The 23,806-nt window shown below is 46.4% G+C and overlaps 1 protein-coding gene across 1 annotated transcript in view; it reads left to right on the top strand.

Annotated features, from left to right (window-relative positions):
- EPS15L1 (epidermal growth factor receptor pathway substrate 15 like 1) overlaps positions 1-23,806 on the top strand; it is a 144,680-nt gene that overhangs the window by 89,399 nt on the left and 31,475 nt on the right. The window contains exons 14-19 of the mRNA XM_042781588.1: positions 395-556; positions 3,035-3,232; positions 4,854-4,985; positions 9,484-9,607; positions 12,440-12,490; positions 15,687-15,823. Of these exons, the coding sequence (XP_042637522.1) occupies positions 395-556; positions 3,035-3,232; positions 4,854-4,985; positions 9,484-9,607; positions 12,440-12,490; positions 15,687-15,823 (804 nt within the window). The remainder of the gene's footprint in view (positions 1-394; positions 557-3,034; positions 3,233-4,853; positions 4,986-9,483; positions 9,608-12,439; positions 12,491-15,686; positions 15,824-23,806) is intronic.

Genomic DNA, 23,806 nt, shown 5'->3' with positions numbered 1-23,806 from the left:
TGTAGGGTTGGCCAACTTCCTAGGCTACACTGCAGGGGTGCTGCACTGTTCCCTTGGGATGTTCCCATGTGCTTGTGTCTGTGGGACATCTCTCCACCCCTATCAGTCCTGCAGAGCAAGCAGGGAAAGGTCCGTCTTAGGCCAGTCACCTAGCCCCTTCCCACTGGCTCCCAGCCTCAGTATTTATCGAGGGAGCTAGTGAGCAAGGGAACACGCTGAGGGTTGCAGGCCCAGGTAAAGGCACTTGCGGTGGGAGTGTATGGAGGGCTAATCTAGGCTGGGTGGGAGGGCGTTCTGTGGGGTGTCTCGGAGGTGCTCACCTGAGCCCTACAGTGCGATCTTGGATGTGCCTCCTTTTTGCCAATCTCATGTAAACGCATACCACTCTTTCCAGGAACTGCAGAACGATCTGGACAGGGAGACAAACAGTTTGCAGGAGCTGGAGGCTCAGAAGCAGGACGCTCAGGACCGCCTGGATGAGATGGACCAGCAGAAGGCCAAGCTCCGTGACATGCTGAGTGACGTGCGGCAAAAATGCCAGGACGAGACGCAGATGGTGAGCAGTGTGTCGGGGTGCCTGGCAGTGGGGGTGTGTCCTGCAGGCCTCCATACCCATGGCACCTTGAGACAGATGTGAGACAGTTTTCATGCCTTTTGAAAAGAACATTTCATTATGTTTAGAGTGAAAGTTTACACAGCAAATTAGGTTCCCATGTACCAATTTCTACACAGATTATTCAGTGACGTTGGTTACCTTTTTCACAGTGTGCCATCATTCTCATTCATTACATTCCGGTTGTGCCATTTCCAGTGCTCTAGTTTCCCTGCCCCTGACCTTCTCTTCTTTGTATGAGAGTCATTTTTGACCATTTGGTCTCCTATAGGTGATTTTTGAAAGGTGCTCATTACTTACAGATGATCATCTTTATTTTATGAGCCATCTGTTATTTAGCTAAAAGGTGACTTCAAGGGTTAATTTTGGTTTATTTAAAGAGTATCTCAGGGCAGTAGACCTTAGGAGTCCTCTTGTTTCAAATGGTCCAATTAAGTCTGGACTTGTTAAGAATTTGATTTCTGTTCCAGCTTTCTCCTGCACTCTCAGGCTTCATCTATTATGGGCCTGATCAGTCATAGCCAGGTGCTATCTGTTTCTTCTGGATTCAGGGTAGATGAGGCTGTAGTTAATGTCGACTCCGTTCTTCTCTGAGCCTTTGGTTTCCTCCTTTCTCTTTCGTTCCAGACAAATAGATACCAATAGTTGTATCTTAGATGGCCACTTGCAAGCTTTTAAAAGCCATGACAGTTCTCATCACATGAGGGTGTAGAACTGTGTTCTACACACGTTATAAACTGTGTTCTGCCACTTAACCGAGTTCTCCCATGTGACTATGGGTCCTAAGTCTTTAAACCAGAAAAACAATTTCATGAAGTGTTTGGTTATATATAAGAAGTATCTCTGTAAGGGACTGTGTCCCCTATGTGGTTTATTGTATATATGGATATACATGCATGTACACACGTACCTGTTAGCTTTTATGTTTTGTTGGCTGCCATTGAGTCAGCTTCACGCACGGCGACCCTGTGTACAGCAGAGGGAAGCACTGCCCGGTCCTGTACCACCTTTACCACCACTGGTGTACTTGAATCCATGCTGCGGCTATAGCGTATTGACCATTGCATCTTGAATCAGGGAAAAAAAAAAATTGGTATTGGGGACATTTGAATCTAGATCATATATTAAACAATAGTGTGTTGATGATTAATTTCTTAAGGTGGATCATTTTACTGTGGTTATAAAGGAGAATGCTTTTGTTTTTAGGAAATGCACAATGAAGTATTTGGGTGTAAAGGGCCATTATGTCTGCAGGTTACCCCCAAATGGTTCGGAGAAAGAGAAAAATGTCTATTTGTTGTTGTTGGGTGCCATCTCACAGCAACCCCGTGTGCAACAGAACAAAACTTCACCCGATCCTGCTCCATATTCATAGTGATTGCCATGCTCAGGTCCACAGCTGTAGCCACTGCATTTTCAGGGCCTTCTAGCCTTAGAAAACCAAATTCACTGCCATTGAGTTGATTCCAACTCATAGCAACCTCCATTGGGTTTTCAAGACTAAATCTTTATGGAAGCAGATTGCCTCATCTTTCTTCCGTGGAACGACTGGTGGGTTCAGACCACTGCAGCTAAATATTTTAACCACTATACCACCAGGGCTCCTTGAGCCTTCTAGCCTAAGAGGCTTAACTTTTAGCATGATATCAGATAATGTTCTCTGTGATCCATAGGGTTTTCATTGGCTAATTTTTGGAAGTAGATCTCCTGGCCTTTCTTCCTAGTCTCTTAGTTTGGAAGCTCCACCAAAACCTGTCCATGGTGGGTGACCCTGCTGGTATTTGAAATATTAAGTGGCATAGCTTCCAGCATCACAGCAACATGTAGGCCACTACATTACCACACACTGACAGACAAATGGTGGCTGGCTTTAATAGAGTAGCTTAAAATTCCACTTTGGAGAACATCAAAGCATTTTGCAGACTAATCTCATCTCTCCCACCTATGTGTCTAGAGACCAGGTTATTATATGAGTGAGGTGGGTTCCCACCCAGACCTGAGCCCCATAAATACCCCACCACCCTGGGGCACTGCCAACCTGCACCCCACACATGGAGAGTCTGGGGGCCTCCCATTCACTGCAGCTTTCACGGTTCGCTGGAAACAGGGGACTGCATTATTCACGGACTTTAAAATCCTCACGGTCTTGTGCAGTGCGTTCAGCTTTCTGGGCATAGGTAGATGGTCCCAGGCTAGGTCCTGCTCCTTCCAGAACCATCAGTGTCAGTACGTTGTGTGGGGATGCCCGTCTGTCTACCCACTCCTTTGCTCTGGCACAGAATGGGGCCTTTTTGGCTGCCAGGAGCCGAGGCTTTGTGCTTGCTGCCTCCTTCCCCAGCCCAGCTTATTCTGAGTGCAGAGACTGAGACTGCTTCCTCTGAGCCACCTTGACATATGGACACCCCTGCAATCCCATTTCAGATTTCCTCACTGAAGACACAGATCCAGTCACAGGAGTCAGACCTGCGGTCCCAGGAGGATGACCTCAACCGGGCCAAGGCGGAGTTGGGCCGCCTACAGCAGGAAGAGGCACAGCTGGAGCAGAGCATCCAGGCCGGGCGCGCCCAGCTTGAGACCATCCTCAAGTCTCTTGCATCCACGCAGGACGAGATCAACCAGGTACTGGTAGGCGGGGTCCCTGTGAATACCCCCTGTGTGGGTGGCTGACTGGCTCTTGGGGTGTTTGGCACGCCTCCTGTGTTCAGCAGAGTCCCTTCAGGGGCTGTGTTGCCACGTGGAGTGGAAGGCCAGGGCCTCCCTAGTACAACCAGCCTCACACTGACCTCAGCTTTATCTTCGTCTTCCTTCCACATATGGCAGAGATCATTGAGGGCAGGCAGGGGGCCACAGGCATTCAGTCAGGGGCTCCATGGGAGAAAGCTTGGGTCTTGGGATGCTTTTGCTGTCCTAGGCTCACACAAGTAGGGGATGGGGAGAGGTATTCCAACTCCTTTCTGGGTCTGGTGAAGGACAGATGTCAGCTGAGCATGGTGAATACAGCTCCCAGGCATTGAGGGCCTCCTTGTAACTAGCATCATCCCATGCAAACCCCTATCCCCCCATACAGGCCACCGATCCCTCCCATACAGGGCCCCTGTCCCCCTAAGCAGGGCCCTCATCCATTTCTTTAAGGTGCCTGGGCATCCCTACCGCTGTTCGCCAGCGCAAAAGCCTCATAGGCTGCATGGTTTCCAGCCCCCATGGAATGTCGACCTTCCCTGTCTTGACTGCAGGGTGGGTGTGACGCCATCCTCAGCAGGCACAACACAGCAGCTTTGCCTCCTCCTGACTGAGCTGATTTTCTGCTCCTGTGATTTACAGGCCAAGACTGATGGCAGACGTTTCCCACACGTTACTTCAAAGGCGATTGAGTTCTCTGGATTGTGCTCTGTTGTTAATCCATATCTACAGGCTTATTTTAATTCTTTACCTTCCCAGCTTGAAGTTTGTAAAACCTAGATAGGAGCCCAGACCTAAGCATATACTACTAATTTCCATAGCAATAGTAATAATAATAGACCAAGGAAAAAAGAGCTGCCATGGAGTTGATTCTGACTCCTGGTGGCCGTGTGGTGTCACAGTAGAATTGCTCCAGAGGGTTTTCAGTGGCTGAATATTCAAAAGTAGACTGCCAGGCCTTTCTTTCAAGGCACCTCTGGTGGACTCGAATCTTCAACCTTCCAGTTAGCAGTGAGTGCCTTCACCATATACACCCTCCAGGGACTCCAAATGGGGAGCACACCCCACCAGAAAGGAGGACTCTGGATATGTTTTGAGCAGATTGTGGCTCTGGGCTTTGCTCCACGTAGTCTGTTCAGAATCAGCGCTTGTGATAGCCCCTGGTGGTGCAAACTGTATGTACTCGACTAACCTGAACGTTGGGCATTTGAATCTACTCCCTCAACTGTGCAGAAGAAAGGCCTGGTGATCTGCTTCTGTAAAGATTATAGCCAGAAAACCTTATGGGGCACAGTTCTAGTCCATAACACTTAGGGTCTCCTAAGTACAAATCAACAATAAAAACAAAATTAACAGAATCAACACGTGTATTTATACACGTGCCCCTCCCTCCCTAGGGCTGCTGATGTAGGGCGGCCTACTGGTTGGTTGGAAGAATTTTCTCTGGTCATGAGCCATTGTGTTCCTGCCTGTCCTTGATCCCCATGAGCAGCCGGGTTGGGTCTAAGGGGGAGCACAGCCCCCAGCCCGCATATGACGTGGAGGTGTCTCTGTCACACAGGCAAGAAGCAAGCTTTCCCAGCTGCATGAGAGCCAGCAGGATGCCCGCCGCGGCCTCCTACCCAGTGACGAGGTCCTCAATGGGGCGCCTGGCCTCACCGACCTGACCGAGCGGGGCGGCTTCGGAGCCACGGTGCAGGTCGAGTAGCTGCGTCGCACCCTTGGAGTGGCCTCTCCTAGTCACCCCCCCCACCCCTGGACTTGTAAACAGACAGCTCCATGTCTGTGCAAGGGGAGGGGGCTTCTGGTTTCTGCTGCTACTTTGTTTCCTCCCCACAAGCCTTTCCTGGAGGGTATGACTGGGCTCACCCAGGCCCAGAGTCAAGGACAGGCTGGAGTCCCCTGTTACCTCCCCCATGGGGGAGCATCTGAACAAGCTGACCCCCCAAATTAGGGGGTTTCTCCAAACAGAATCGGATCCGAACATGCACACATTGTGAAACCCTAGAGTCTGCTCATCGGGGGCCTGGAAGTGGGGTGTGCATGTGTGCATGCATGTACGTGTGTGTGTGAGGGGTCCATGCGCGTGTGTGTGGGGTGTGTGCACGCATGCATGTGCATGAGGGGTCCATGCATGTGTGTGTGTGTGAGATGAGTGCATGTGTGTACGTGTGTTTCCAGAAGAGCACTTGAAAAATCAAATGTCTCGAAAAAGCCAAGAAAAACCAGTCAGTCCTGGCTGGGCATTCCTTCTCAGCTCCAAATCAGCCTTTCCAGCCATCCGGGCCTGTTTGAAAGCTCCTCCCTCCCTTTCACACCTTATGACCCAGGGTGCCAGTCCAGGCCTGGGGCCGCCAGCCTGCTTGCCATATGTGGACTCTCATGCCCTGACATCTGAATGTGTTACCTCTTCTACCTGCCTGGAAGCCAGGGGTGCACAGGCTCCAGCTCCTTCTGGTGGATGACTGTGTCTGTGGGCTGTCCAGGGCACTGGATGCACACGGTCTATCTTGATGTTTCCAGGGCTTCCGCCATTCCCTCGTGCTGCCCACTGCCTCTCCTGCCCCCCCCCCCAAGCCCCTCCTCCTGCCCTGACCCACCTCTGGGCTCCTTTCCTCCCTCTCCACACTCCAACTCGGCCCTTCCTCCCTGTTGCTCATATGTCTCTTCTTGGTTACCAAGTTATTCAGTCCTAAGGCTCTGTGGGGAGGCGCACCTTCCCAGAATGTCTTCAAAATGCTATGGATATTCCCTTAAGCCTTACGTCTCGGCCAAGCTGGCCACACTGCCCCTTGTCACTCACATCTGTTTCCCTGTGGTATATGAACATGGCCTTTCTCGTGTGCTCTTGGGCCTGTTTTCAGCTTTATCGTTCCCTTTCTTCGTTTTTTTCAATGATGAGTGTTCGTCCTCAATGACTTTCATGAGCTGAGCTCTCCTGCTTTCTCTTTGGCTACTCTTGGTGCGTGTCTACTTCAAGCCGGGCTTGCGCCTTCTCCGTTTGCCTCTCTCTTCACCCAGTGCTCAGCTAGCCCCGCTCATCCTATTTTAGGAAGCAGCTCACTTTGAAACTGCCCACTTGCAGGTTTTTGTAAGGGGTCCCTTGGATGCATATTGGCAGTGATGTGGCAGTTTACAAGAGGCCAGTAATTTTCTGTGGATTTTGACCTTCTTTGTTATTTTTGTTCATCTTTTAAGTGGGGCAAAGTTTACATGATAGTAAATTAATCTTGGGATGTGGACATCAGAGATGTTACATACAAACCTGTTACCAGTGTCTGAAAGAAAAACTCTCTCATTGTACAAATATAAATTTTAAAGCATCTTCTGGTTTGTTTCCATTTCTTAATAAGCACTCGGAGGAGGGGCGTTTGTTCTTTCTGAACATCTCAAGACAGTTCCACAGGAGAGAAGGCTCTCTAAGTTCTCTTTGGAGGGTAGTGGTGGGGAATGCATCTAGAACTTTCTCAGTTACTGAATTATCCTGTCTAATGTCAAGCTCACACACTGTCACTTCCCGAGCCCTCAGGCATCTCTTCTGAGCTGCCTGATAGTGCGACTGGCTTTCCCACACCTGGGGAACCATGTGACTAGAGGTTCCAGGTATCAGAGACACAGGACTCTTAAGGCCTTACTTCTTTCTTGTCTCTCCTCTGGTTCTGAGGAGACTGGCCTCCTACCCTTGAAGGTGGACCTAACCAGCCTGTCTAGTGGCTGTCAGACCATGCTGACCCTACGTGTGTCAGAGCAGAACTGTGCTCCATGGGGTTTTCAGTGGCTGATTTTTCAGAAGTAGATCACCAGGCTTTTCTTCCAAGGCACCTTGGGATGGACTTGACACTCCAACCTTTAGGTTAGCAACTGACGTGTCTGCCACGTGCACCACCCAGGAATGCCATCTCATGGAGAGAAGGTCTTAAGTCAGCACAGACACAAGCCTCACTGAGAACCAGCGTGGAACACGGGCCACCAATTGCACTCTGGCAGAGGTGGACGCCCAGCAGCGGTTGTGAGCTAGACAGTTTCCGCTGGCACCAGAGCAAACTGTTAACTGAGAATCTGCCAGCTGGGTGCCCCATACCAAAAACCACTGCTGTCGAGTCGAATCCGACTCATAGTGACCCCTCCCTGGGTTTCCGAGGCTGTATCACTATGGAAGTAAGTTGTCTAACCTTCCTTCCGAGGAGTGGCTATGGTAACTCAAAATTGCCTACAGTGAGTGGGAGCATTTATACCATGGGAATTGGCAGAAGCTACAGATCAGGGCATTCTTTTTTAAAGCCCACTTCTACGCAGCACCTCTCTAAGGGAAGCCATGTTCCAGAAATGCCAGAGCTGTCTCAATCCTCAGAACCTGACTGATTGCCAACTTTGTGATCCAAGATAACTTCCCTCTACATCGGGATGTGTCATCCACCCCAGGGCAGATGACGTCTTATGGGCTGGGAGACAGGTCAGTTCTTGGAAGTGGTCAGTGGATGATGGGGTTGGTGACATCTATGCAAAGCCACCCAAACCCCACCAGTGTCTTGTTTGGCCTCTCTTTTGGAAGAGAAGGTACAATGCCTGCCTCCTCGAGTGGGCAGTCCCTCCTGAAAAACAGATGGTAGAACTGGCTCCTGGTTCTGGGCCTGGTGGTCTGGGCACCAGACTCTGGACTGGAGGCCCCAGAACCCCAATCTCTCTCCTGCCATGCGAGCCTGTCCACTTGGCAGTCTTCCAAGTGAGGATTGAAAACATTTAAAAGAATACTCACACTTGTAATTAAATCCCAATTGAGAACTAAATAGACGCTTCCAGCCTGAGACCCGACAGCTGTTCTTAACACACTTTCTTCCAAGTTCTGTGTCCTCCTATCTGCTTCTGGAATACATACTCCCCCACCCCCTAGTGGTGCAGCGGGAGGGACATCCTTCTGTCTTCACCCCTTAGGTTAGGCTTTTCCATAAGGGTTTGTTTGTGCCCACGAGCACCATGGCATGTTGGTGTCACGGCAGCCCTTAGCACCACTGCGTCTGCACACATTCCGCCTTCTGTGACAGGCAGTGCCAGCAGGCACCTCTTCTTACTTGCCAAGTCTGACTTGGCTTCCCCACCTTGAGAAGCTGTGTATGGCTGGAGGCTCCAAATACTCCCCCAGGTAAGAAAACACTGTCCACTCTTCACCAGGGGGCACGGGTTTCGGCTTGTTCTCCCCAAATGGGCCGAGGGTGGCCTTTGAGGCCCAGACCCAGCAGACCACCACAGGCTGGCTCCTCTTTAGTAGACTCCATAGGGCCTCTACTGTCACTGCCCTGTCCCACTGTCTGCACATCCAGTCACCCTAGTTGCTTTTAATGATTTGGCTTTGCCCTTTGGGGTAATGGATGGTTTGCTAGTCACGTGGGTGCCGGTGCTGGCAAGGTGCCCCTGCACAGTGACGTCCACGTGTGCATGAGAGTCTGTCTTCACCAACCAGAACCTGCTCTGTTCCCTTTGCGCGGGTGGCACAAACTGGCCGTCTCCAGGCCACTTTACTCTCTTGAAACTGTACTCTTAAGTAGCAAATATTTTTTTCTTCTGGTCCAAATATGCTGGTTTGTTCCTAGAAATAAACTCCTTTTTTTTGTTTAAACATGAAGTGTTGTAAATGCTCAAGTAGTTGCAGCTGCAGATGCACTTGTTTCCCTGTGGAGGACAAACAGCTGGCATGTTTCTTGGCGTGGAAATTGCATTTTTCATTTTAAAGTGCCCATCTGTGTATCTCATGGAGAAGATGGGTGCTCGAGGGCAGTCGCGTGTTTGGAAGGAAGGCCTGTGGTGATGTTTGAGAGGCTCTTCACATTTTATTCAGGATGCTTCAGACATATCTTTTTCTCATCAACGGTTTTGATACCTGTTTGTCTTAGGATGGCTTTAGATTTACAGAAAAGCTGGAGAGATGGTGCAGAGGGTTCTCATCTACTCCGGACCCTGTTCCTCTGTTACTGTGCTCTTACATCATATGGTACATTTGTTGCAGCTAACAGACCACTCTTGTTACCTATTAACTGAAGCCCAAAATTGGTGACTCAAATGATTTTAAAAACTCTTCTTTCTAAGGTTGCCCATTACTGAAGGAGGGAACATGAGTTAGGCATGGAACTCTGTATTTAGACAGATTTAAATGTGAGATAGTAAAATCCCTGTCTTGTCTCTCCACAAAATTATAGGATGATCCTTTCAAAAATAAAGCCTTGTTATTTAGCAACAATGCCCAGGACTTACACCCGGACCCCTTCCAAGCTGAAGACCCTTTCAAATCCGACCCGTTCAAAGGAGCTGACCCCTTCAAAGGTATGTCCTCCACACTTACCTTTTCGCCACAACACCAAACCAAACTCACTGCCATCGAGTCGGATCTGACTCATAGCAACCCCTCCTTGGGTTTCTGAGGCGGTATCTCTACAGGAGTAGATTGCCCCATCCTCCTTCTGAGGAGTGGCTGGTAGGTTTGAACCGCCAGCCTTCTGGTTAGCAGTCAAATGCCTTAGGCATTAAAGCTGTTCATTTTATTACCAAAAAAAAAATTTAGTTATGGTGAAAAATACACATGATGAAACATTTGCCATCTCGACAGTTTTTCCAGGTACAACTGGGTGACACTGATGACCTTCTTCAGGTTGTGCAGCCATTCTCACTCTCCTTTTCCAAATCATTCCACCACTGTTAGCACAAACTCAGTGCCCCTTGAGCAAAAACTCTTCCTTTTCCCCCGCTCCCTCCCACCCCTACCCGCTGTCATCTAGTTGATTCCTAACTCATAGTGACCCCCATTAGGTTTCTAAGGCGCTAAATCTTTATGGAAGTAGATTGCTTCATCTTCCTTCCACAGAGAAGCTGGTGGGTTTGAACTGCCAGCCTTCTGGTTAGCAGTCAGATGCCTTAGGCACTATACCACCAGAGCTCCTTCCTCCCACCCCTAGTAACCGCTAATAAACTTAGGTGTATATACACTTGCCTGTTCTAGATATTTCATATAAGAGATCATACAGTACTTGTCCTTGTGTGGCTGGCTTATTTTACTCAACATGTTTCTAGTCCTCATCCTTTTCATGGCATGCACCAGGACTTCATCTTCCTTTATAAACCAAACTCACTGCCATTGAGTCGGATCCGACTCATAGCAGCCCCTCTTTGAGTTTCCAAGGCAGTATCACTACAGAAGTAGATTGCCCAACCTTCCTTCGAGGAATGGCTGGTGGGTTTGAACCTCTAGCCTCCTGGTTAGCAGTCAAATACCTTAGGCACTACACCACCAGAACTCCCGGTCTCTTTATAGTGGCTGTGTAATATTCCATTGTGTGGATGGACCACATTGTGTTTGATCCATTTACCTATTGAGGGGCTTTTCAGTGGTTTCCACCTTTCAGCTCTTGTGAAAAGTGCTACAGTGAATGCTGGTCATACAGGTTTCTGTTTGTGTTCCCTCCTGCACTTCCTCTGGGCAGATACCTAGGAGTGGAATAGCTGGGTCATATGGTGACCAAAAAATGAGATGGATTGACAGTGGCTGCAGCAATGGACTCAGGTATAGCAAGAACTGCGAGGCGGTACAGGACCAGGCAGTGTTTCATTCTGTTGTACGTACAGTTGCTGTGAATCAGAGCCAACTCAACAGCACCTAACAACAACATGGTGGTTCCATGTTCAACTTTTTGAGGACCTGCCCAAGTGTTCTCAGCAGTGGCTGCATGAGTTGACCCTTTTCTTTTATGCCATTCTAAGTGGTTTAGTGATCAGCGAAGGTAGTCCCACCCCAATCTGAAAAAGAGGGGGACAGAGGTTTGAATCTGATTAATCTTTGCCTCAGACTGTTAACTGGTGAGCCGAGGCATCAAATGAGGTAGCCAGTCAGAGGGCAGCTCAGTCAGGCCCCTCAAACTCTGCTCACTGCATTTCCCAACTTGTGTGTGGTGCAGGGGGCCCTTGGTGCTCCCTGCCCAGGGCCGATAGGTCATCAGCTGCAGCGGTGGTTGTGACAGGGCTCAGTGAGCTGCAGATGCCCAAGAACATGTAAGTTCTTCATGACGTGGATTTACTCAGACTCACTCAGGAGTCAGCAGTAGCTCCATGCAAGCAGAGAAACAAGATGTCCTAACTCCTCTCTGATTTTCAGAGCAAGGTTGTTTCCAGGTCTGAGAAGAGAACAGAGGCAGGGAGGAACAGGGTTTGGGGCATCCTCCCAGGTGTGCTGCTCTCTTAGGGCTTGGGTGTGGGGTGAAGGGTCTAGGAGATGGCTGGTAAGCTCCTGTATTCAGGTGCATAGTCCTCATCACACTCTAGGTGAGGGGCAGGTAAGGGGCAGCTGGGGGCCTCCTGGCCCCGTGTCCTCCCAGCTGAGGAGGTAGGAGGGAGAGACAGTAGAAGGGTGGAAGGTGGTGTAGAAGAGAGTGGATTTGGCCCATGGGGGGCAGCCTGCTTTCACTATAGATGCCCCTTGGCTCTGGCCGCCCCTGTGTTCCCACTACATGCTGCAGGTTTATGTGGGCGGGGGTGGGGGAGAAGGGAGGGCCTTTCCTTCGTAAATGAGGAGGTAGATGTCAGCAAAAGGGCTGGCAGGTAGAGGGCAGCAGATGGGTGGTTGATAGGTAGAGGGCTGTAAACGGGGAGAGGGCCATGTGCAGGGGAAGGGCCTTGTACAGGTGGAGCATGGCAAGTTCATGGCTATATATGGAGGGACGGTGGCAGGTGCAGGGCCATATACTGGTGGAAACCTGTGTGCAGGTAGAGGGCAGCAGGTGGAAGATGTACAGGTAGAAAGCTATGTGCAAGTGCAGGACCGTGTGCAGGTAGAGGGTGGCAGGTGGAAGGCTGTGTGCAGGTGAAGGGTGATGGGTGGAGGGACCTGTGTGCATGGAGGGTGCCGGGTGGAGGGCCAGCATGTGCAGGGGGAGGGTGGTAGGTGAAGGGCTGTGTGTGCAGGTGCAGGTAGAGGGTGGTGGGTGAGGGCCGTGTGCAGGTGGAGAGCTATGTGCAGGAGGAGGGTGGCAGGTGAAGGGCTGTGTGCAGGTAGAGGACCATGTGCAGGGCGAAGGCAGAAGGTGGAAACTGTGTCCAGGTGAACTGCTTCACCTGCTTCTGTGCTTCTTCCATAGAGCTAAGCATTTCTCTCCTCTTATAATCCAGGTGACCCGTTTCAGAATGACCCTTTTGCAGAACAACAGACAACTTCAACAGGTAAAAGAATCTTTCATAGACTAGTCCTCAGAATGTCCCATCCCTAGCTTAAGTCAAGGAAAACAGAAAAAACACTTCCCAGCCTCCTCTGCCAGGGTTCCTAGGACACAGTGGTGGGAAATTTAGTTTCTGAAGACACCTAGACATGACATCTTTTCTCCTTTTTACAGTTTTGTGCCCCTTCTCGATAGTTTCCCAGTATGATGAGAAACAAAACTACAAAAGCTTCTCCCACTAAGGAGATTATTGTGCGGACATGCAAGTGACACCTTGGTCACTGGGGCCAGCGACACCGCTGGTGTTTGTTGGGGTGTTCCTTGTGGTCCCTGTGCACATGGGATTTCTGTCCACAGACACGAGAAGATCAGGGTGCACACTGGGAATGTTCACCCCTTTGTGAGCAAGCCTGGTCTCTTCTCTGATGCCTTCTCTTCCCCCGCCCTCCATGCCCACACCCCGTGTGAGCATTTGAGTATAACACAGCATGGGTGGATGTTGAGATCACGCTATTTATTTTTACTGTGTTTTTTATCAGCTTTATTGAGAGACATAATTTGCACACAATAAAATCCCCCAATTTTGAGTGTATAATTATGTGAATTTTGATGGATGTGGACAATCATGTAAGATGTAAAACATTCCATCACCCTAAAAGCTCTGCTTGTAGCCTTTCCCTCCGTGACCATGGTCCTGGCAACCGCTGATCTGCTCATGTCTCTGTGGTTTTACCTTTTCTAGAGTATTCTATACCTAGCATCACACTGATATGATCTGTGTATGTTTTTTTTCCCTGAGCATGGTGTTGTTAGCTGCCATTGAGTCTATTCCAGCTCATAGCAACCCCATGTGTTAGAGAGTAGAACTGCTCTGTAGTGTTTTCTTGGCTGTAGTCTTCACGGAGGAGTCCCTGGGTAGAACAAATGGTTAGACACTGGACTGCAAGCCAAAAGGTTGGCAGTTCAAACCCACCCAGAAGCATCTTGGAAGAAAAGCGATTCTGTCTGCACATGAGGCCATCAGGAGGCAGGATCAGCTTGACAGCAACAAACAAAGACAACAAGAATTTTTTTTTTTTTTTTAATATTTTATTGTGGTTTGAATAAAAGTATACAGAGCAAATTAGTTCCCTGTTCAACAATATATATACATTTTATTTTATGACATTAGTTGTAGTCCCCTCAGTGTAACAGCATTCTTCCCACTTTGTAGGTTCCTCATTTCCTTTTGCCCATCTTTCCTGCCTCTTCCTACCTCTTTTTTTTAGTTTCTTTTTTTAAATTTTTGTTGTGATTTGGGTGAAAGTGTACAGAGCAAGTTCATTATCCATGTAGCAATTCATGCACATTTTGTCTCATGACATTGACTGCAATTCCCCACAATGTAAGAGCTCTCTTCCCACTTCCTCCCCATAGTTACCTCTTCCCTGTGTCCTTCCCTCCCAAGCACTCCTACCCCCTGAGATATCTGCCTGTGCAAACATCACCCTTCTGTTCTCCCACCACTCCAAGTAGTGTATCTACCTCATGTCAATGTTCATCCCATACCCCATACCCTTGTGAACTTTGTTTTTGGGCAAATCCTGTCCTTTTGGGCTTGTATGGTTGATTGTTCTGAGGAGCATATTCCTCACAGATGTTACTGTTCACTCCACAGGCCTGTGTACTGTTTGATTGAAAGGTGATCTCTGGGAGTGGGTTCAGTTCCAAGTTTGAAGGGTGTCTAGGGCCATAATCTCAGGGGTTCCACTGGTCTCTATTAGACAAGTAAATCTGGTCATTTTATGATTTTGAATTTTGTTCTGTATTTTTCTCCCACTCTGAGAGCTGTTGGTAGTGGTAGCCAGGTACCATATGGTTCTTCTGGTCTCAGGCTGATGGAGGCTGGGGTTCAGTGGGCCATTAGTCCTTTGGACTAATTATTTCCATGTATCTTTGAATTTCTTCACTCTTCTTTGCTCCAGATGGGAAGAGACCAACAGTTGTATCTTAGATGGCCACTCACAAGCTTTTAAGACCCCAGTCACTACTCACCAAAGTAGGCTGTAGAGCGTTGTCTTTATGAATTATGTTATGCCAGTTGACCTGGGTGTCCCCTAAGACTATGATCCTAAGCCCTCCAGCCCAGCAACTCAGTCCCTCAGGTATTTGGTTATGGCTAAAAAGTGTGCTTAACTTTGCCCCCTATATGCTCTACTATGGGAGCTCTGGTAGCATAGTGCCTCAGGCATCTGACTGCTAACCAAAAGGCTGGTGGTTCAAACCCACCAGCCACTCCCCGGAAGGAAGGTTGGGAAATCTACTGCTGTAGTGATATCGCCTTGGAAACCCAACAAGGGGTCGCTAGGCGTCAGACCTGACTCGACGGCAGCAGGGTATGCTCTACTATATACTTGGATATATTTGTGGCACATACAAATATGTATGTAGCAATATCCTCTGCCAAACCTATATATGCTTCTGGGTGTATGCCCATATGCCATCGTGCACCTGTTTGGTTTACATATCTGTGCGTGTCCATTTGTAAATTACTGTGTTCACCCTGTTATTGCTGGGTTGTGTATGAGTAGTATTTGCTGGTGTTGCCTTTTACTCTTGCAAACCTCCCAGTGTCTTCCTTTGCCTTGGTCATGTTGTGCTGACCTCCCCTTTATCAGGTACTGCCTTTCATTTCACCCAAGTTAGTAGGTTATCTAATATCCGCTTAGTGATTTTCCTTCCTTCCTCCTCCCATCCCTGGTAACCGTCAAAGAAAGTTGTTTTCTGTGTATAAATCTTTTCTTGACTTTTTATAATAATGGTCTCACACAGCATTTGTCCTTTGATGATTGACATTTCACTCAGTATAATGTCCACCAGCGTCATCCATTTTGTGAGATGTTTCATGGCTTCATCGTTATTCTTTAATGTTGCCTAGTCCTCCACTGTGTGTACCTACCATAGTTTGTTTATGCATCCATCCATTGATAGGCAATTAAATTGTTTGCATCTTTTTGCTGTTGTGAACAATGCTGTGGTGCATATAACCACAGGCATCTTAACAGAAGCAGATTGCCAGGGCTTTGTTCTGTGGTGCTGCTGAGTGGGTTTGAATCTCCAACCTTTAGGTTAGTGGTTAGATGTGACAGTTTGTGCCACCTAGGGACCTTTCCTGAGCACAGTGCTGTTTATTCATGGTGCATTTGTCCTTCACTTTCTAGATCCATTTGGAGGGGATCCCTTCAAAGAAAGTGACCCATTCCGTGGCTCTGCCACCAACGACTTCTTCAAGAAACAGACAAAGAATGACCCATTTACCTCAGACCCATTCACGAAAAACCCCTCCTTACCTTCCAAGGTGAGTGCCGCTGGGCAGGTGTAGATGATGCTGGTGTGTACTCATTTGTACGAGTGAAGTGACCCTTCCCTCTCAGCAGCCCCCAGTGAGAGGAGTCGCTGACCTGCTTATGTGAGGTACACATGTGGTATGTGTGCAGTGCCCCAGCCATGCCCTCCAAGTAGCTCTCCAGGTGCTGGGTCACGGTCTCATTCCTAGATAGGAGCCGTCACGCTAGGAGATGCCTCTGAGGTTCTCATCCCGTGAGCCAGGTATCACAGCAGTGACCGAGGAGCCCCACATCAGGGTGAGAAGTTCCCCTGCATGGCGCTGAGTCCTCTCCCTTTCTGTCCCACAGTGACTTGAGCTCAGACCTGCCCATCTGGTTTCTCTGCCTCAAGTTTCTGCCCCATGGCTGTTCCACGTCCCAACAAAAGCAACAAAACACCACCTGCAAGTACAGGCAGCTTTCAACAGCTACCTGGCACTTGGGGAGGGTCCCTGTTGCTGGCGAGGCCAGTCCAAACTCTCAGGCTGGCACCTTCGCCCAGATGTTTGGTATGTGTTTGTCGGTAGCCAGTGGGTTGGCTCTGACTCTAGGCCGCCTTGTGTACAACAGAGCGAGATGCTGCCCCGTCCTGTGCCGTCCTCGTGACTGTGGGCCTGTCGGAATCATTGTTGTGGCTGTTGTGCCAGTCTGTCCCCCTGAGGATTTCCCTTCTTTGCACTGCCTGCTTTACCAGCCAGTGTCCTTTCCTAGCAATCGGTCCTTCTTGATGACGTGTCCAGAGTGAGTGAGCCATTCCCGCTTCTAAGGAGCATGCTGGTTGTATTTCTTTTAAGACTGATTTGTGTGTTCTTCTGGCAGTCTGTGGTGTTTTTCGTGTTGTTTGCCAACACCAGTTTGAATGCGTCAGTTGCTTCTTTGGTTTTCCTCTTTCATTGTCCAGCTTTTCCATGCATATAACATGATTGAAAAGACCATGACTTAGGTCAGGCATACTTAGTCCTCAAAGTGACGTCTTTGCTTATGAAAACTTTAAAGAGTCTTTTGCAGCAGATTTGCCCAATGCACTGTGCTGTTTGATTTCTTTAAAAATATTTTTTTGTTGTTGTTTTAGATGAAAGTTCATTGAGAAAATCCGTTTCCCACTGGGTAGTTTGTATGTAAAGTGTTCCATGACATCAGTTGCGTTCCCCACAGTGTGTCAGCAATTGCTTCGTTTCCGTCCTGGGTTCCCTGTTCCCTTTTGTCTGAATTTGCTACCCTTTCCTGCCTTCTCATCTTTGCTTTTGGGCAGATGTTGTCCTTTTCATTTTGTATAATTGATTGTTCTGAGGGATACGTTCCTCTCCCGTGTTACTGTTTATCTCATGGGCCTGTCTGTCGTTGAGCTGACAGGTGGGCTCCTCCAGGAAGGGCTCTAGTTTCAAGTCTCCTTTGATTTCTTGACCGCTGCTTCCTTGGGCATTGATAGTGTGATCCAAGGTCATTTCCACTCAGGTTCTTCTACTTAATAGAGCCAACTCAGAGGGTCCGACTTCCCAACAGACCATAGCATTTAGTGCGAGTGACATACCTGTGCCACCTCAGCATGTGATAAGCCATGTGGTTTACACAGTGTCAGGCACAACAGACTTCCTTAAATTTGTGTCAAACAGGATTTAAAACCAAAGGGAGCTTTTTGCAACTGAAGAGAGAACGTCTGCATATGAATGAAGGCAGTTTATCACCTCCCTTGATTTCCTTGACCTCTGTCTTATAGGGGTGGACACTTGCTCCCTCCCTTTCTTATGGGGTCCTTGTCACTTCCCACTCCACCTTACTGAATCTGGTGTTTTTTACCTTCTCCAGTGTACCAGTAGGTCTTAGCACTAGGCCTGGCGTCCCTTGAGTCAGGCAGGGATTTAATTTGTAGTACTTTCATGTTACCCTTTTTTCATGTCTATAAGGTCTCTCAGGGCAAGCCACCTTTCATTCCTGGTGTTGGCAATTTGTATTCTCATTCTCTGTCAGCTTTTTTGATCTTTTCCAAGAGTCAGCTTTTGGCACCAGTTTCTGGTTGTGTCCATTTTCTCTACTGTTTATGTTCTCTTGCATTGAATTCTGCACTGGTCTTATTTTTTTTCCTCCCACTTATTCTGGGTTGACTTTGCTTTTTTCTTCCTAATATCTTATGATCCAACCTTAGGTCATTGATTGTAGATCTGCCTTGCTAATGTATTTAAAACTACGTATTTCCCACTAAGCACTGGCAGCACAATGGTTAAGCACTCAGCTGCTAACTGAAAGGTTGATGGTTCAAATCTACCGAGAAGTTCATGGGAGAAAAACCTGGAGATCTGCTCCTGTAAAGATGACAGCCTAGAAAGTTGTGGTGGTTAAGGTTGTGTGTCAACTTGGCTGGGCTATGATTTTGAGTGGCTAGGCAGCTGGATGTAGTTACTCCCTATGGTGAGATTGGGTGGTGTGTAATCACCTCCATGGTGTAATCTGCTGTGAGCAGTTGAAGGAGCATTGCATTCAGGGTGGGACCTGCTTCTGGTATATATAGGAAAGATCCTGCATTTGGTTGAGTCTTCATTTCTAGTTCCTGGACTTGAACCAGTGGTCTGCTGTGTTACCTGCCATTTTTGGACTGTGCCATTTTATCTGCCAATCTTAGGTTTGTCAGCCTCAGCAGTCAGTAGCTGCATGAGTTAGGAGAAGCCTCCAGCTTGCTCCAGTGGACCTGGAACAAGAGGCAGAGCTGAAGCCCAACGTCAAGGGGCTTCCACCCAGCCCTTAGAGCCAACACTCTAAACTTGGATTTCTAGCCTTCTAAACCAGAAGAGGATAAATTCCTGTTTGTTAAAGCCATCACCTTGTGGTATTTCTGTTATAATAGCACTAGAAGACTAAGATAAAATCCTCTGGGGCAGTTCTACACAGTCACATGGGATCACTATGAATCGAGATGCACTTGACAACACCTAACAACAACAACTGCTATGGCTGTTTCCTGTAAATTTTGATCTGTTGTATCTTCACTGGCATTCAGCATGAAATGTTTCCCAGTTTCCCTTGTGATTACTTTGCTGACCTTTGGATTGTTTAAAGTTGCATTTATAGATCTTTGAGTATTTTTTCCCCAGATACATTACTGATTTCTAATTTAATTCTGTTATGCACTGTGTGTTTTCAATCTTTTTAAATTGATCAGGACTTGTTTTGACCACATGACTGTATTGGTCAACATATTGTGTCCACTTGAAAGGGATGTGCATCTGATATTGTTGTGTGCAGTTGTGACCAATTAGGTCAGAGTGGTCAACAGTGGTGGTCAACTCAGCTGTGTCCTTATTGCTTATTTTTGTGGTTGTTATTGCTACTGTTTTTTAATTGTGGTAAATACATAGGGAACCAAACATTTACCATTTCCTCATTCTTCATATGTACAGTTCAGTGACTGTACATTAACTTATTACCATCGTGCCATTCATCCATCGCTCTTAGCTGTTCCCAAATTTTTCCATGAAATATATTTTCTTTCTCTAAGTTGTCCCAGTTCCTGAGAGTGGGTGTTAAATCTTCTGCTGGGTTTGTGCCATTATCTGTGTCCCTTTAATTCTCTCAAGCTTCACTTCATGGATTTTAAAGCTCTGTTAGATGCATAAGCATTTACAATATATATGTCTTCCTGATGAAGTGACATTTTTATCACTATAAAGTTGCCTTTTATTTCTGTAATATGATTTGTCTCGAAATCTATTTGGTCACATATTAACATAGCCACTTTGCCGTCCGTATGCTTGTTGTTAGGGGCCCTTGAATCAGTTTTGACTGAGAGCAACCCTACGTACAACATAACAAAACACCGCCCAGTCTTGCGCATCCTCAAAGTCATTGCTATGTTTGACTCCATTGCTGTAGCCACTGTGTCAGTCCATCTCATTCAGGGTCTTCCTTTTTTTGCTGACCCTGTACTGTATATACCAAGCATGATGTCCTTCTCTAGGTACTCGTCTCTCCTGACAGCATGTCCAAGTACTTGAGACAGTCTCACCATCCTCACTTCTAAGGAGCATTCTGGCTGGACTTCCTCCAAGACAGATTGGTTTATTATTCTGGTAATCCATGGTATTTTCAGGATTCTCAACCAACATCATAGCTCAAAGACATCAATTCCTCTTTGGTCTTCCTTATACATTGTCCAGCTTTCACATAGCTATTGACAATACCATGGCTTAACTCATAGCTTAGTCCTCAAGATGACATCTTTGTTTTTTAACGTTTGAAAGAGGTCTTTTGCAGTAGATTTGTCCAGTGCAACACATCGTTTGATTTCTGGACTGCTGCTTCCATGACATTGACTGTGGATCCAAGTAAAATGAAATCCTTGACAATGTCAATATTTTCTCCATTTATCATGATGTTAATTACTGGTCCAGTTGAGGATTTTTGTTTTCTTTATGTTGAGGTATAGTCCATACTGAAAACTGTAGTCTTTGATTTTTAAGTTCTCTTCGCTTTCAGCAAGCAAGGTTGTGTCACCTGCCTATTGCAGGTTATTAATGAATCTTCCTCCAATCATGATGGTGTGTTCTCTTACATGTAATCTAGTTGTATTGGTTACCTAGTGCCACTCTGACAGGAATATAGCACAGATGGGATACTTGAACGAACAGGAGTTTATTCTCTTACAGTTCAGAGGCTGTAAGTCCAAGTTCAAAGTGCCAGGCTCTAGGGGCTAGGTGAAAGTAGCTTTAGCTGCTTACTGCTAGAGAACAAGTATCAGAGTCTCTTCTGACTTCCAGTTTGGTCTTTTCTCCCTTTCCTGTCTTTTTAATGACCTTTGCTTTCTTCCTGTATGATGTCCTTCCACAGCTCATCTGATCTCTGGTCATTAGTGTTCATGCGTCAAATCTATTCTTGAGATGGTCCCTGTTCAAATGGGTTGTACTTCGGCTCTCATGGATTTATTTTCATTTTCTTCAGCTTAGCATAAGCTTGCATGTGAGCAATGATCGTTTGTTCCATAGTTGGCCGCTGGCCTTGTTCTGACTGATGATACTGAGCTTTTCTATCATCTCTTTCCACAGATGTCTATTTGATTCCTGTGTATTCCCTCTGGCAAAATCCACGTAGCTGCTGTTTATGTCGTTGGTTTTACAGAATTCTATTATGCTATCTCCTGTTTTGTTTCTGTAACAAAGGCCAAATTTTCCAACTGCTGATCTATCTTTGTTTCCAGCTTTCACATTCCAATCACCACTAATTATCAATGAATCTTGATTACATGTTTGATCAATTTCAGACTGCAGATATTGGTGAAAATCTTCAATTTATTCATCTTTGACATTAGTAATCAGTACATAAATTTGTATAATAATCATATTAACTGTTCTTCCTTGTATGCATATAGATACTGTGCTATCACTGACATTGTTGTATTTCAGGATAGATCTTGATATCTTTTTTGACAATGAATATCACGCCATTCTTCAGTTTGTCATTCCTGGCATTATAGACCATATGATCATCCAATTTAAAATGGCTAATACCAGTCCATTTTAGCTCACTAATCCCTAGGATATTGTTCCATTTCATTTTTGGTGACTTCCAATCATCTTAGATTCATACTTCATACATTCCATGTTTTGATTATTAATGGGTGTTAATAGCAGCTGTTTCTTCTCATTTTTAATCTTGCCTCATTAGCAAATAAAGGTCCTGAAAGCTTTACTCTATTCATGTCTTTAAGGTCTTTGAGGAGGCAGCTCTTTCCCACTCGTACTTTGAGTGCCTTCCAACCCAAAGGGTTGATCAGACCCCTTCTTGCACTTGATCAGATGCTGTTCCACTGCTATCCATAGGGTTTTCACTGGCTGATTTTTCAGAAGTAGGTTTTTAGGTCTGTCTTCTTAGTCTGTCTTAGTCTGGAAGTTCCGCTGAAACCTGTCCACTATGAATGACCCTGCTAGTATTTGAAACACTGCTGACATAGCTTCCAGCATTACAACAACATGCAAGCCACCACACCACAGTATGACGAACTGACAGATGAGTTATACTTGTTCTTTGCATAATGTATATTTTTGCATCTATTTACTTTTAATCTTCTTAGATCTTTATATTTGAAATGTATCTTTTGTAGATAGCATATAATGGAGGCTTGCTTTTTTATCCAGTTTGGAAATTTCTGCCATGTAAATGAAATGTCTAGATTAACATTTAACATAATTATTAGTATGATTGGATATAAGTCTACTATTTTAACATTTGCTTTCTTTTTATCCTTTGTTTTTTGTTCTTCCATTCCCTTTTCCTGTCATCTTTTAGATTATTTTAATGTTTTTTAGAATTGCATTTTATTATATCTGTTGGCTTTTTAGGAGCTCTGGTGGCGTAGTGCCTAAGGTACTTGACTGCTAACCAGAAGGCTGGCGTTTCAAACCCACCAGCCACTCCTCGGAAGGAAGGTTGAGCAATCTATTTCCATAGGGACACTACCTCGGAAACCCAAGGACAGGTCGCTGTGAGTTGGATTTGACTTGATGGCATATAACAACAAAAACAACATTGGCTTTTTAGAAGATGCTCTAATTCAGCTGCTAACCAGAAGGTCAGCTGTTTGAACCTACCAGCCATTCCACAGGAGTAGGATGAGGCAGTTCTGTATGTAAAGATTTACATACAGCCTTGGAATTGACTCAGTGGCAGTGGATTTTTTGGTTTGTTAACCAGTTAACTAGTTGTTATTGAATCAACCCTGACACATGGCAACCCCATGGGTTTCACAGTTGAACTGTGCTCCATGTAGTTTTCAGTGACAGATTTTTTCAGAAATAGATTGGCAGGGCTTTCTTCCATGGTGCCTCTCGATGGACTCATACCTCCAGCTTTTCAGTTGGCAGCCAAACTAACTGTATATGGAATTACCAATACATTCTTAACGTTTCATAGACTTCTTGGAGTTGATATTGTATTACTTCATATAAAATGTAGATACTTTGCAACCATATAGGTATATTTATCCCCTCCCCAGCATCTCATGCGTGTTATAGCTGTCATATGAATTACATCTACATACATTACAAACCCCATAGGACAGTGTTATAATTTTTGCTTTTATTCATTCTACATATTTTAAGAAACTAAGAGGAAAAAAGTTGTCTGTTTTTACCCAGATAGTTACCATTTTTGGTGTTCTTCATTCCTTTCTGAAGATCTGTATCTCCGTCTGTTACCTTTTTCCTTCACCCTGGAGAACTTCCTTTAGTATTTCTTGTAGTGCACATCAACTTTGTCACCATTCTTGAAGCATATTTTTGCTGGGTATAGTATTCTGGGTTGAAACCAACCTTCCCCGCCCCCCCTCGCCCCCCAGTACTTTTATGTATGTTCTGTTCTTTTCTGGCCACTATTGCCCTTGATCATTGGCATTTTTCTCTAGTTGCTTTCAGGATCCTCTCTTTATTTTTTATGCTCAGTTGTTTGATTCTGATGTGGTTTTCCTTGTACATATGCTGTTTGGGGTTAGCTAAACTTCTTGAATATATAGCAAAACCAAACTCACTGCCATCGAGTCGGATCTGACTCATTGCAACCTCTCCGTGCCTTAGCCACTATGCTACCAGAGCTCCTTGAATGTATAAGCTTTGTCTTCTGCTGAATTTGGTTAGTGTTTTCAGCCATTATTTTTGCAATTTTTTTTCACCCTCCGTATTCACTCTCTCTTGTCTTTCTGACATTCCTGTTACACTTGTGTGACACCTGTTGAAATTCCCACAGGTCCCTGAGACTTTATTTTCTTTTCAATTTTTTTCTCCCCTTTTTCTTCAGATTTGTTGTTGTTGTTGTTAAGTGCCGTTGAGTCATTTCCGACTCATAGTGACCCCGTGCACAGCAGAACAAAACACTGCCCGATCCCGCGCCAGCCCCACAATCCCTGCTGTACTTGAGTCCACCATTGCAGCCACCATATCAATCCATCTCGTTGAAGGCCTCCCCCTCTTTCGTCG

Source organism: Orycteropus afer, unplaced genomic scaffold, assembly GCF_000298275.1.
Source record: "Orycteropus afer afer isolate SDZICR_OR568_19922 unplaced genomic scaffold, OryAfe1.0 scaffold00136, whole genome shotgun sequence".
NCBI classification, from domain to species: domain Eukaryota; kingdom Metazoa; phylum Chordata; class Mammalia; order Tubulidentata; family Orycteropodidae; genus Orycteropus; species Orycteropus afer.
Note: the sequence above shows the minus strand (reverse complement) of the source record. Positions and strands in the feature narration are given on the sequence as shown.